The 15374-nt window shown below is 43.4% G+C and overlaps 1 protein-coding gene across 2 annotated transcripts in view; it reads right to left on the bottom strand.

Annotated features, from left to right (window-relative positions):
- Window positions 1-15374, bottom strand: part of LOC141069426 (merlin-like) — a 120575-nt gene that overhangs the window by 13663 nt on the left and 91538 nt on the right. For both annotated transcript variants that reach the window (XM_073558951.1, XM_073558952.1), the window contains one exon: window positions 2705-2922. In XM_073558951.1, coding sequence (XP_073415052.1) covers window positions 2705-2922 — 218 coding nt within the window. The remainder of the gene's footprint in view (window positions 1-2704; window positions 2923-15374) is intronic.

Genomic DNA, 15374 nt, shown 5'->3' with positions numbered 1-15374 from the left:
CGGTACAATATGTGATTTTACATTTTTCTGATACATATTGGTATGTCTCTTTATAAAAATCTGTGATCCATTTTCACATTGAAATTGCATATAATTGGAAATAGAGTGATACTTCAGTGCCCCCTTCTGGTTGCACTATTTTTGCAGATATTTGTGTGCCATATTTTTTGGGCATGTTTTAATATGATATAAATAAAATTCATTATTATAAATATATGCATTTTTTCTTGGATCCCTTCATTGGGACTGTTTCATGACACCAATACCCGTTTTGTGTGTTTATGCTACTTGAAGTGCCATATGTCTAATTTAACTTGGGACTAATTTTGTGTTTATCATTTATTATTAAAAAGTAAACCTGTGAAAATGACTGATGTCACATTCATGTAAGGGTATGTGCACACGCTGCGGATTCTGCTGCGGATCCGCAGCGGTTTTGGCTCTGCGGGTCCGCAGCAGATTTTGCTGCGTTGTACAGTACCTTTATTTCCTATGAAAAAAAAAACGCTGTGCACATGCTGTGGATTTTTCCGCGCGGTTTTGATGCGGTTTACAATCTGCGGCATGTCAATTCTTTTGTGCAGAACCGCTGCGGTTTCACACCTCATCCATTATGAGGTGTGAAACTGCAGGGCAAAACCGCAGATAAACCACAGGACTTTAGTCCTGCGGATTTATCTGCGGATTTCACTACAAAATCCGCAGAGCCAAAAAACTCCGTGTGCACATAGCCTAAGGGAGGAGGCTGGCTGATTGTTATTCCTGCGCCCCTTGATACCTTACATAGGGGTCCCTGGGTGTGTGTAGTGGATTGTGGGTCTGCAGAGGACACCTTCAGGATTAGTTCTAGCACCAAATGTGTGGCACCAGACCCCTTTAGACCCAAGATGAGGAAACCAGACAAGTTTGTTAAAATAGTCTTTTTTACTGACAATAAGAGTTATATACAGAGGGTAGAAGGAATAAAGCGTGCTGTTTTCTTTTGAGACATTCTTAGTAGTTATGTCTGGCGACACATCACTTGTGAGAAATGTTACAGATGAACAGGACAAATTGGGTGACTGCATATTCTGGTACAGGGCCACACGATTCAGTGTGTTTCGCTGTGACCACTGCACTTTTGTGAACGATGTACGGGAGTTCTCACTAGATGCCACTTTACTGACGTGTCCCAGCCTGACTGACCCCATATTCCAGCTGATCTCCAGGTCTGGATCTGGCTAACGCCACCACTTCCTTTAGCTTTTCCAGTCCTTAAGTGCCCCAGCTTGCCTGCTATGAAGAACTGCCGCCACTGTAGAATTCTTGCTGAGACTTGCTCCCTTTCCTTGATTGCCACACACATACCCTGTAATGGTAACCTTCCTCTGAGGGTGTCCTTTCTTATCTTCAACTCTTTAACAACTAACTATAAAACCAGGAACTGACACACTGGTCTCTAATACTCCTCACCAACTATGGGCAGGCCCTACAGTTAACCCATCATTTCTGCACCTACTAGCTAAATTAATTAGGTTACTTGCATTATTTCTTGGCATTTTTAAAGGGAACTTGTCAGGTTCCCCATGCCCTCCACCCAGCAACATTCACCTATGTATTATTAAAATTTCTGCCTAACCAGCCCAGAATAATGTAATACAGTTAACTAAATGCTTTAAAAAGCACTTATGTGGTCCTCGTTTCCTATGCTAATGAGGGCTTTGACTAGTCATTAGGGTGTTAGTTCCCCAGACTAATCAGCCCTCTTTCCAGTTCAGAAGGTGGTCATGCGCAATGCGCCTCTGAAGCTGGGAAGTGTACACCCAGCTTCAGAGCTGTATTGATGCCCACAGGAACATGGAAAGAGAGCTGACTAGCCTGGGGCAACTAACGCATTTTTTACTTCCTCCTGAGGAAGTGACCATTACGAAACGTGCGTTGGGGCGGCAGGAGTACTTGCATCACACCTTGTCCTCCTGTGTAAGTCCTATAATTGCAACTGTATTGTATCTTCATATGCACGCTATGCATGCAGTACTTTATAATTCAAAAGCACCTTATTTGTATTCTAAGTAAATGGACTCCTAATAGACTGTGCCAATACCGCTGGAAGAGCTCCAGCACTAGAGGGGAGTACTGTTATTATTAGGGGGAAACATAGAGAGTGAGAAGGGGTTGTCCAAGTAGTGGACAACCTCTTTAACCTTACAAAAGCCAAATTTCTCAGAATTCTATAGGACAAATTTCTATAAATAGACATGTTGGGCATCATATATATTAAACAGATTATGCATGAGTTATGCTTATTCTGATGTTAAAATATGTCTGGAAAACAAACATATTTAGTAGTAGTCTCAAAATGTGACATGACACGCACACACCTCCTAACTAAAGGGATTAAGTGGTTGAAACTTCTAGATTCTTGTGCTTTGTCATAAAGAAACTATAATTTTCTTATAATATTTCTCAAAAACTAAATTCACAATTCTGCTCCTTTATTATAATACAGTGAACTATGGAAACAGATGGTGTAAGACTGTAGGTGAATTAAAGATAAACTCCAAAATCAGTATCTAGGATATTTAGAAATTTACACATAAATGAAGAAAAAGACATAGAATCGCATGGTAAAGAATTGATAGCGTAAAGGAAATTAGCAAATGTGCCTAACTTTTTAACCAGTTTGTAATAACCATGTCATGAGAACATAAAGCCATAAAAGTACCTTCGGCCAGAATCCTGGAGTAGTTTCTTGGTGAGCATATCACATTCCCTCATCTTTTTCTCCATCATCCGCACCTCATCCTTACTTGTGAGCACTGCCAACTCAAGGCGTTGAAGTTCATGCCTAGCTTCCACTGCGTCCTGAGCTAGTAGCTTTGCTTCATCCTCTGCAATCTGTACCTTTTCAGCTAGTAACTCGGCTGCTTCATTAGATCGGAGCTATAAAACATAGCAAACCAAACAATTTAAGCAAGCTGATCCAGAATACATTAGGATTATTTTCTGAGGGGTTATCAAGTAATCGTCAGGCACAGTACCATAGCTGCCAGGGGGCAGAGGGTGCGGTTGCCCAGGGCCATGTGCTCAGAGGGGCCCACCCAGAGCTACGCTACCCTAGTTAATCTGCGTGTGCAGCACATCGATACAGTTAAGCCCAGTGAAAGAGCAGGGAGACACGGTCTCCCTGCACTACCACTTTCCCTGTTCTATACACCGCAGATCACTTTAAGCCTGCGGTCTACAAAACAGCTTGCCACCAACGCATGCACAGGACATCAGATTGCCGGACCGGCAACGTCATCGCACCAAGACTCTGACATTCTGTGCCTGGGTCGGTGCTATGACAGAGTGTTGCCTTGCCGCTGGTGTAATAATAGGGACATGGCAGCAGCGGCTCAGTATTGGGGTATCAGCAGGATAAGGAGTTTGTGCAGGTTGGGAACAGATGCAGACAGTGCTGAATATATGAGAGGTTGAATGTGTGTTTGTTGTAATCTCTGCAGACGAGTCTCAGCTGGAGAAGTTGTCATTTCTGCCCAGACCAGATTGGAAAAATGAAAGACTCCATAAGAAAGAACATTATCTGTAAGTCACCATCTATAACTGTACTGTAATCTCTTATATGTTCTGCAGGACTGGTATCTACCACTATATGGTAAACATTTGGTGGTAGTATAGATCTTGGTCTTCTTTTCCAGTAACAGAGCTGACATTTGGCCAGGTTCCCTTACACCCATGATGAGGCTGAACCCCTAGCTATGCCTGTGGTCAGGCACTGTAGCTAAATATGGAATGAAGTACTATAAAACCACCAATTCCACTATCTCTTAAACCAGTTCTGGGCAAAGTACGGCCCGCAGGCACATCCAGCCCTTTTGCCCTATCTGTCTGGCTGTTACCACCACGTCGGAGTCCTGCTCTGACAGGCAGGGTCCCTGGCACATCTCTTCACTTACCCGTGCTGCAGTCAGATATTCCCTTCCCCATGCTCCGCATGCTTCCAGCAGGTCCTCTAGCCATGTCCTTAGGGCACACGTGTGTGCAACCCGCCCTCTTAAAGTGTTCCCGCATGCACTTGCTATTTCCTCCCCAGCCAACAGCTGTGGGACATTATGTATATATTGCTTCCTCCCCACTGAGAAGGTGCCTGAGCAACCTTCCTGTTTCGCAGTGTAAGTTGTGTAAGGTTTCATACCAGGACACACTGCGCTCTAATGCAGACCCTGCCTGCTGCACTCTGATTCAGATCCTGCCTGCTGCACTCGGATACAAACACTGCCTACTGCAGTCTGATACAAACCCGATCCGCTGCACTCAGGTGCAAACTCTGTCTGCTGCACTCTGATGTGAACTGTCTGTTGCATTCTAAAACAAACCCTGCCAGCTGTTCCCTCCATTCTGTCCTCTAGGTCCAGCTGCTGCGTGACCATTGGTCTTTCCTGGAGTGGCACCTGGCGATCATCGGGAGCCAAGTCTAACATCACCATCAGAGGCTCTAGTGGACAGTCAGGTGTTCGCCTAGTCACGCCCCTCCAGGCTCTCCACGGTCCATGACACAGTGGTTCCACAAACCACGTCCATGACACCGGCCCACGAAAAGGCACAGACAAAGAGACCAGAATGAAATGCTCCAGCAGTATGAGCTATTTTGAGAGTAGTGCTTGTGGCGATGTGGAGAGCAGTGAGAAGGGTGTTGGGGAGGGCAGAGAAAAGAGTGAAGTGGAGGGCGGTGCTTTATGCAGAGCATCCATTGCTGTGTGCAACCGACTAGCGTAGATATGTACAGACACAGGTCAGAGGAACACAGTACACTGTGAACACAGTATGTGCCTGACTTCTGCTCACAGTGAGCGTGCCTGCCTCCCACCTTACCACTGCACACAGAGTGCATTCACCCCCGCTCTGCCTATGCAGCCGATAGTTTTAGTCTCCACTACACTTCTGTGCAGCAGATATAAAAAAAACTGAGGTATAGTTTTATTACAGCGAACCTGTCAGCTGTTTTGGCCAATATAAGATACGGCAACCGCCTTTCAGGGCTTATCTACAGCACTCTGTAATGCTGTAGATAAGCCCCCGATCCGAACTGCAAGTGAAGAAAAATAAGTTTTATGATAGTCACCTGCGTGGGGTCGGGTCCAATGCCGCCAATCTTCTTGCGACGCCCCTCTCCTGTTGCTTCATTGCTCGCCGGCATCGCGCTCCTGAACAGGAATACTTATCTGCCATGATGATGGCAGAGCAAAGCACTGCAGTGCACAGGCGCTGGGAAAGGTTAGAGACCCAGCGCCTGCACACTGAAGGAATCTGCTTTGCCCTCAACAGGGCAGATAAGTACGCCTGCGCAGGAGCACGATGCCGGGGACCCATGAAGCAAGCAGGAGGGCGGTGTAGCAAGAAAATTGGAGGCGATGGACCTGGACCTGCGACACTCATCACACCGGACCGTTCCCTGGGTGAGTATAATAAAACTTATTTTTCTTCACTATCAGGTCAGACTGGGAGCTTATTTGCAGCATTATAGAATGCTGTGTATAAGCCCTGAAAAGCAGCGGCCGCATCTTATATCGGCCAAAACTGCTGACAGGTTCCCTTTAAAGGCAGGTCCAAGGTAAGATTTGAGAAAGATATTGGGCCTCATACACGTCATATGTAGAATGCATGGATACACATGGGAATTATGCCCTATATCTTTTCTTACATGTCACAGCCTTGTGCAAACATTGGTGTTTTACTATTATTTTTATTTTAAGTTTTACTTTTCAATATGGAGCTAGTGTGGCTCAAAAGGAGTATCGGCATATTCATTGTTTTCATATTTATGTTTTAATAACAGGTTTCACATAACTCAATGCACAGCATGATCCTACGGTTGATGTTCTTCACAGAGGTCAATGAAGCGTGAAACAAATAGTATACATCTATTCTTCCGTAACACTACCTGAATGGTAGACTACTTCGATAAGGACCACGGTATTTGAATATAAGCTTGGCATGCCAGGGGCATGTCATTCATCATACTAATAAGGGGGTTTACAGGTACTATGATTAGAACTGTAGTTTACAATAGAAATAACAATAAATTGTGAGCTTGGGAGCAGGGTCCTTACTCCTCTTGGTTTGCGTTGAACTATGTGTTACACTGTAATGTCTTGCCTTGTTTGTATAAGTACCATGTGAATTGTAAAGGGTTATGAAATATGTTGGTGCTATAAAAATAAAAACTATTATAATAATAAATTATGGGGATGAGGTAAAGTTATCTGCCAAATGATTACTGCTGCAATTATTATTACTGTGATAAAAACTAGAATGATAATTATACACAGCGGGTGAAATAAGTATTGAACACGTCACCAATTTTCTAAGTAAATATATTTCTAAAGGTCCTATTGACATATATATATATATATGTCAAGTTATCTGGGAAAGGTGATACAAGTCTAGAGATGCTCAATTAGTTAAAAAAAAAAAGTCAGCTCACACTAAAAAAAGAAAGATTGATACAGGATGTTGAGTTTTTAACAAGACATGGACTTCAAAGTATTTATTTAATGAAGTCAGTGGTAGAGCCATGTGCTTAGTTTGGGGAGAACAGGTCGCGGTCTTTAAAGATTAAAATGTAAATCAACCCTATGTAATAAAACATGCTGAGAAATATAGCACCATGAGTGTTGCAGAGTGGAAATGGACATCTGATGTTTGGCATTCTAAGCTGCAAAACCAACAAGGACTTCTTACCAGGCTTCACAGATCCAGAGATGCAGCTATCAAGACCAGTTATGTGCTACCCCACAAAATTGCAAAAAACAGTAAGCCATGGTGGAGTCTGCAGAGCTAATGTGCCCTGAAAAGAGACATTTGAAAATGTGCCCCTCCCCAGAAGAATCATAACAAGAAGTGAGGACATTGCCAAGTTGCTCATCTTTATACGAGGAATACCAAATAACTAAGATTATGCAGGAGATGGCAGCAATGCGGTCCATGAACTGGACAACAACAGGGAATTATTTGTTCACGGAAGTAGATGCATGTTTGGACAAGCTGGGGCTGAAATGGGGCAAACTAACAGGTGGTAATACGGATGGTTCTCGAAATTTGACAGGGAAAATGTTGGGCATCTGAAACGGATGCAGGATAAAGTGACTAAAATTAAACCTGAACAGAAATTTGTATTTTAGATTGCATTATTCATCAGGAGGAGCTGTGAAGTCAGTGCTAATATTAACCATATTGCTGAAGTTTTAACTACCAAAAAAGTTAACTTCATCAAGGCAAGAGTTTCGAATCACAGACAGTACGTTGCACTTTTGGAAGAGCATAAGACTGAACATCAGCTATAGACTACCACACAGCTGTCAGATGGCTCAGACTGGGCACAGTGCTAAACAGTATGAGACTTGAGACTGTAGGGATTCAAAATTTCAGTGAGAAGAAAGGGTATGACATGCGAGAGATTTCAGATGCTTACTGGATCGCAGATTTTGGATTTGTTGATGTAACTACTGTACACTAATGAATGCACTAAATACCAAACTACAATGCAAAAGCTTTTCTGTACATGAAAATGTATAGCTTGGTGAAGACAGTCATGAGAAAGATGCAATTTCTTTTAAGCCAAATGGATGACAGCATTCTTACCCACTTGCCAACATTAAAAGGAGCCACACCATCAGCTGATCACTGCATCAGGTACTCATCCATGTTAGCAGCACTGCCTGAGGAATTTTTAAGGCGACTTGAAGACTTTAACCCCTTCACGACCAATGACGCCACATAGGCGTCATGAAACCTGGTTCAAATCTGACCAGTGACGCCTATGTGGCGTCATGACTTCAAAGCCCCCCTGCGGGTCGGGTGACCGGGGTCACTGAAAGGTCACCCGACCCGCAGATACAGGGGGCTTTGTAATTCACCACAGGGGGCGTGCCTTCGCCCCCACGTGGCTACGATCGCTCTGATTGGCTGTTAAAAGTGAAACAGCCAATCAGAGCGATAGTAATATTTCATCAATAAAAATTGATGAAGTATTACAATCCAGCCATGTCCGATGCTGCTGTAGCATCGGACATGGCTGGAGACACCGATTCCACCCCCCCCCCCCACCGGCGATCGCCCCCCCGCAACTGAATGACAGCGGCGATCTGCCGCCGCTGTCATCATCTGCCCCCCTCCCATTCCCTCTGCTCCCCGCCAGCCTCCGATCCCCCCCTCACCCCCCCGGTACCTCCGGTGTCCCCCCGTCCCTCCCGGTGTCCCTCGGGTCCGGATGATGGGCGCCGCCATCTTTGAAAATGGCGGGCGCATGCGCAGTGCGCCCGCCCGAATCTGCCGGCTGCAGATTCCATTCTTTCATTTTGATCACTCTCACAGTGATCAAAATGAAAGAAAAAGTAAATAAACCCCCCGATTATCACCCCCATAGGTAGGCAGAACTAATAAAATAAAGATAATATTTTTTTTTTTTTTTTCCATTAGGGTTAGGGTTAGGGTTGAAAAGAGGGTTAGGGTTAGGGTTAGGGTTGAAAAGAGGGTTAGGGTTAAAAAGAGGGTTAGGGTTGAATAAGAGGGTTAGGGTTGAAAAGAGGGTTAGGGTTAGGGTTGAAAAGAGGGTTAGGGTTGGAAAGAGGGTTAGGGTTAGGATTGGAAAGAGGGTTAGGGTTGGAAAGAGGGTTAGGGTTGGAAAGAGGGTTAGGGTTGGAAAGGGTTAGAGTTGGAAAGAGGGTTAGGGTTGGAATTAGGGTTAGGGTTGGAATTAGGGTTAGGGTTGGAATTAGGGTTAGGCTTGTGGTTAGGGTTATGGTTAGGGTTGGGATTAGGGTTCGGGGTCTGTTGGGGTTAGGGTTATGGTTAGGGTTGGAATTAGGGTTAGGGATGTGTTGGGGTTAGGGCTGTGGTTAGGGGTGTGTTGGGGTTAGGGCTGGAGTTAGAATTGAGGGGTTTCCACTGTTTAGGCACATCAGGGGGTCACCAAACGCGACATGGTGCAACCATTGATTCCAGCCAATTTTGCGCTCAAAAAGTTAAACGGTGCTTCCTCCCTTCCAAGCCCCGACGTGTGCCCAAACAGTGGTTTACCCCAACATATGGGGTATCAGCGTACTCAGGAAAAATTGCACAACAACTTTGGGGGTCTAATTTCTCCTGGTACCCTTGGGAAAATAAAAAATTGGGGGCTAAAAAAATATTTTTGTGGAAAAAATTTTTTTTATAATTTTCACGTCTCTGCGTTATAAACTTCTGTGAAGCACTTGGGGGTCCAAAGTGCTCACCAGGCATCTAGATAAGTTACTTGGGAGGTCTAGTTTCCAAAATGGGGTCACTTGTGGGGGGTTTCTATTGTTTAGGCACATCAGGGGCTCTGCAAACGTAATGACGACCGCAGACTATTCCATCAAAGTCTGCATTTCAAAACGCCACTACTTCCATTCCGAGCCCTTACGTGTGCCCAAACAATAGTTCCCCCCCATATATGGGGCACCAGCGTACTCAGGACAAACTGTACAACAACTTTTGGGGTCCAATTTATCCTGCTACCCTTGTGAAAAAAAAAATTGCTGGCTAAAAATCATTTTTTTTGAGGAAAAAAAAATATTTTTTATTTTCACGTCTCTGCGTTCTAAACTTCTGTGAAGCACTTGGGGGTTCAAGGTGCTTACCACACATCTAGATAAGTTCCTTAGGGGGTCTAGTTTCCAAAATGGGGTCACTTGTGGGGGGGTTCCACAGTTTAGGTACATCAGGGGTTCTGCAAATGTAACATGATGCCCGCAGACCATTCCATCAAAGTCAGCATTTCATAATGTCACTACTTCCCTTCCGAGCCCCGACGTGTACCCAAACAGTGGTCATCCCCCACATATGGGGTATCAGCGTACTCAGGACAAACTGGACAACAACTTTTGGGGTCCAATTTATCCTGCTACCCTTGTGAAAAAAAAAATTGCTAGCTAAAAATCATTTTTTTTGAGGAAAAAAAAATTTTTTTTATTTTCACTGCTCTGCGTTACAAACTTCTGTGAAGCACTTGGGGGTTCAAGGTGCTCACCACACATCTAGATAAGTTCCTTGGGGGGTCTAGTTTCCAAAATGGGGTCACTTGTGGGGGGTTCCACAGTTTAGGTACATCAGGGGTTCTGCAAATGTAACATGATGCCCGCAGACCATTCCATCAAAGTCAGCATTTCATAATGTCACTACTTCCCTTCCGAGACCCGACGTGTACCCAAACAGTGGTCCCCACCCACATATGAGGTATCAGCGTACTCAGAACAAACTGGACAACAACTTTTGGGGCCAATTTATCCTGCTACCCCTGTGAAAAAAAAACTGCTGGCTAAAAATCATTTTTTTTTTGTGGAAAAAAAAATATTTTTTATTTTCACGGCTCTGCGTTATAAACTTCTGTGAAGCGCTTGGGGGTTCAAGGTGCTCACCACACATCTAGATAAGTTCCTTGGGGGGTCTAGTCTCCAAAATTGGGTCACTTGTGGGGGGGTTCCACAGTTTAGGTACATCAGGGGCTCTGCAAATGTAACATGACACCCGCAGACCATTCCATCAAAGTCAGCATTTCAAAATGTCACTACTTCCCTTCCGAGCCCCGACGTGTGCCCAAACAGTGGTTCCCCCCCACATGTGGGGTACCAGCGTACTCAGGACAAACTGGACAACAAATTTTGGGGTCTAATTTATCCTGGTACCCTTGTGAAAATAAAAAATTGCGCACTAAAAAATAATTTTTTGAGGGAAAAAAATTTTTTTTTATTTTCACGGCTCTGCGTCATAAACTTTTGTGAAGCACTTGAGGGTTCAAAGTGCTCACTACACATCTAGATAAGTTCCTTAGGGGGTCTAGTTTCCAAAATGGGGTCATTTGTGGGGGAGCTCCAATGTTTAGGCACACAGTGGCTCTCCAAACACAACATGGTGTCCGCTAACGATTGGAAGTAATTTGCATTTTAAAAAGTCAAATGGCGCTCCTTCCCTTCTGAGCCCTGCCGTGTGCCCAAACAGTGGTTCCCCCCCACATATGGGGTACCAGCGTACTCAGGACAAACTGGACAACAAGATTTGTGGTCCAATTTCTCCTGTTAGCCTTGTGAAAATTAAAAATAGTGTGCTAAAAATCATTTTTGAGGAAAAAAAATTATTTTTTATTTTCACTGCTCTGTGTTATAAACTTTTGTGAAGCACTTGGGGGTTCAAAGTGCTCCCTACATGTCTAGATAAGTTCCTTAGGGGGTCTAGTTTCCAAAATGGGGTCACTTGTGGGGGAGCTCCAATGTTTAGGTGCACAGGGGCTCTCCAAATGCGACATGGTGTCCGATAACGATTGGAGCTAATTTTCCATTCAAAAAGTCAAATGGTGCTCCTTGCCTTCCGGGCCATGCCGTGCACCCAAACAGTGGTTTATGACCACATATGAGGTATCTGTGCACTCAGGAGAAATTGCTCAACAAATTTTAGGATCCATTTTATCCTGTTGCCCATGTGAAAATGAAAAAACTGAGGCTAAAAGAAAATTTTTGTGAAAAAAAAGTGTTTGTTTTTTTTTACAGATCAATTTGTGAAGTACCTGGGGGTTCAAAGTGATCACTATGCATCTAGATAAGTTCCTTGGGGGGTCTAGTTTCCAAAATGGGGTCACTTGTGGAGGAGCTCCAATGTTTATGCACACAGGGGCTCTCCAAACACGACATGGCAACCGCTAAATATTCCAGCATATTTTCCATTCAAAAAGTCAAATGGCGCTCCTTCCCTTCTGAGCCGTGCCGTGCGCCCAAACAGTGGTTTATGACCACATATGAGGTATCGTTGTACTCCGGAGAAATTGCCCAACAAATTTTAGCATCCATTTTATCCTGTTTCCCATGTGAAAATGAAAAAATTGATGCTAAAAGAAAATTTTTGTTGGAAAAATTAAAATGTCCATTTTTTCTTTCCACATTGCTTTAGTTCCTGTGAAACACCTGAAGGGTTAATAATCTTCTTGAATGTAGTTTTGAGTAGCTTGAGGGGTGCAGTTTTTAGAATGGTGTAACTTTTGGGTATTTTCTGCCATATAGACCCCTCAAAGTGACTTCAAATGTGAGGTGGTCCCTAAAAAAATGGTTTTGTAAATTTTATTGTAAAAATGAGAAATCGCTGGTCAACTTTTAACCCTTATAACTTCCTAACAAAAAAATATTTTGTTTCCAAAATTGTGCTGATGTAAAGTAGACATATGGGAAAAGTTATTTATTAACTATTTTGTGTCACATAACTCTCTGGTTTAACAGAATAAAAATTCAAAATTTGAAAATTGCAAAATTTTCTAAATTTTCACCAAATTTCTGATTTTTTTGACAAATAAACGCAAAAATTATCAACCTAAATTTACCACTAACATGAAGCCCAATATGTCACGAAAAAACAATCTCAGAATCGCTAGGATCCATTGAAGCGTTCCTGAGTTATTACCTCATAAAGGGACACTGGTCAGAATTGCAAAAAATGGCCTGGTCATTAAGGTCAAAATAGGCTTGGTCATGAAGGGGTTAAATTAGTTTCTCCCTCTACCTGCAGTGTTCATAGTACATGCAGTGACAGTAGTGTAGCTACCAGGGGGGCAGACAGGGCAGTCGACCAAGGCCACACGCTCTTAGGGGCCCCACCGGAGCTATGCTACTTTAACTGTATCGGCGTGTGCAACGCGCCTATACAGTTACACTCTGCGGCAGAGCAAGGAGACTCTGTCTCCCTGCACTGTCACTCGGCCGCAAAGGGGCCCTTGAGCAGGAGAGTGGGCAGTGCCAGCACGCGCGCCCTGCCCGTCATATGTCGGCTATATTTATTTTTTATGGGGAGTGCATTATACTGTATGGAGGACTATGGGGAGTGCATTAAACTATATAGAGGCCTTTGGGGAGTGCATTATACTATATAGAGGTTTATGGGGCATGTTCTAAACTAAATTGAGGCCTATGGGTGGTCCTGGCTAGAAGAATTTGTCATGAATTTCTGGGCCAGATGGAAAAGACGGGAAAAGTGAATGACTCCATCATAAACAAAGTCAGCTGTAAGTCATCATCTATAACTGTACTGAAACCTCTTATATGTTCTGCAGGACTGGTATCTACCACTATATGGTCACTAATATTTGTGTTGGTCTTTGTATGGGGACTTTTATTAGTAACATTATTAGGGACCCTAGGAGGTAGAGACCATGCTATTTTAGATAATTTTGGATAACTAGAGGAGGAAGACCTGTGAATACTCAGATGTCAAGGTTAGATTTCAGAAAGGCAGATTTTAAGACAGAAAGAGAATCGGAGAGATCCAATGACTGGATATCCTTAAGGACAAAAATATCCAGGAAGGATGGGAAATCTTGAAAAATGAGATTCTCAAAGCACAACCGTTAACAATTCCAAAAAGAGGGAAGAATAGGAAGCATTTAAGGTAACCAGGATGGATGAACACAGAACTTAAGCACATGCTAAAAAGGAAGAAAGACATGTTTATCAAATGGAAAGAGGGAGGCATATCTAAACAAGAATATAATGCTGTCTGCAGAACCTGCAGGGCAAGAATCAGATTAGCTAAATATGACAATGAATTAATTAAGGCTTGCAAGAGACGTCAAAAGCAATAAAAAAAAAATTTGGGGGGATCATATCAACTCCCTTTATACTGCGATGGAAGACATCGAAAATAGAAACAGAAGGAACAATCTCAGAATTCGGGGAGTCCCAGAAGCCCTGGTCCAAGAAGACATGCCAGCAATTCTCCATGACCTTTTTCTACCGATGCTGGACCCGGAAGAGCTAAAGGGGCTGGTCCTTGGGAGAGCACATAGGGCATTAAAACCCAAGCCCAAACAATCGGAATTCCCAAGAGATACAATTTGTAGAATTTTGGACTTCCGCATGAAAGAAAAGATTTTCAAAAAGGCAAGGTCGCTTGACACCCTGGAGTATAAAGGCTCTAAAATCCGGGTTTTTCAGGACCTGACACCATCAACCTTGTCCAAAAGATATCTGCTGAAACTTTTACAGATGCTCTCAAACAGAGACAAATTCTTTTTCGATGGCTTTTCCCATTTGGCCTCTTCATCACCGCAGACGGCAAAAGACTTACTGTTAAGTCATCCCCTGATATTGTCAAGGTGTGCACAGAGTTGGACATACAACTGGACCAGATACCGGATCTTCGCCTTGCCCACACCGAGTTTAGCCTCCCAGACCCGGCACTACAACAACCTTGGAAAAAAGTAGGTAACTCCAAAGAACAAAGAAACAGAAGACGACAAGCAGGGAGACAAAACCCCTCCACTGATTTTATCAATGACTCTTGTTCCTGGACTCTCCTGGCACGCAACCTCTTAGATGATCCATTAGGATTATCCCGCCTTCACATGGAACAATAGGATAATTTAGTTATGTTTCATTACATTATACCCCCCGATGATGTTTATAATGGCATCTGCAATTTCGGTGAGATCAAAAAAAGTTGCTAATTTGGGGCAACCAGCCCCTGTTGTTGATTATATGTTAATGTTTCTGTCTTTTGCTTTTCTTTCTTTCCTTTCACAAATTCTCCCTTGTCCGTCGGCAACTCATCTGTTATCCCATCCCGAGCCCTGGTATCCATTGACCTGACATGGCAAACCGAATGCAAGGGACAACAATTGCATCATACAACGTAAGAGGACTGAACGCACCAGTTAAAAGAGCACAGGTACTGGCACACATTAAGAAATTAGGGACTGACATTGCACTCCTGCAAGAGACCCACTTCATCCAGAAAAAGACCCCGTGTTTTGAGAAACACTACTATAACACATGGTTTCACTCATTTTCCTCTTCTAGGAAGGGAAGAGGAGTAGCAATTGCTCTTGCAAAGAATACACCCTTTCAGTATCTTGATCAGCTCCACGACAAAGATGGTAGATACATTTTCATAAAGGGAGTTTTGGCACATAAATTGGTCACGATAGGTTGTATATATGCCCCTAACGTAAAACAAGACACCTGGTTTTCTAGAATCATGAGAGAGACAAGTCAATTTACAGAGGGAACTTTGATTTTGGGGGAGATCTGAATGTCCCTGTTGAGCCGCAAATAGACTCCTCTACAGGGAAGTCTAACATCTCAAAAAACGCATTAACACGTATTCGAACAACCCTACATCTCCATCAATTAATTGACACTTGGAGATTCCTTAACCCTATGGCACGCGACTTTTCACATTTCTCGCAGGCACAATCGTCCTACAGTAGAATAGACTATCTATTCGTTCGATTCCAAACATCTGCATATCTGAGGGATTCACAAATAATCTCGAGCGTACATTCCAATCACTCTATTTTACTGAACAAACTTATGATAGGCCATAGACCAAGTAATAGC

The sequence above is a fragment of the Dendrobates tinctorius genome, unplaced genomic scaffold (genome assembly GCF_039654945.1).
Source record: "Dendrobates tinctorius isolate UK_male_01 unplaced genomic scaffold, ASM3965494v1 ptg000263l, whole genome shotgun sequence".
Classification (NCBI taxonomy): Eukaryota; Metazoa; Chordata; class Amphibia; order Anura; family Dendrobatidae; genus Dendrobates; species Dendrobates tinctorius.
This window is presented reverse-complemented; position numbering and strand designations above follow the sequence as displayed.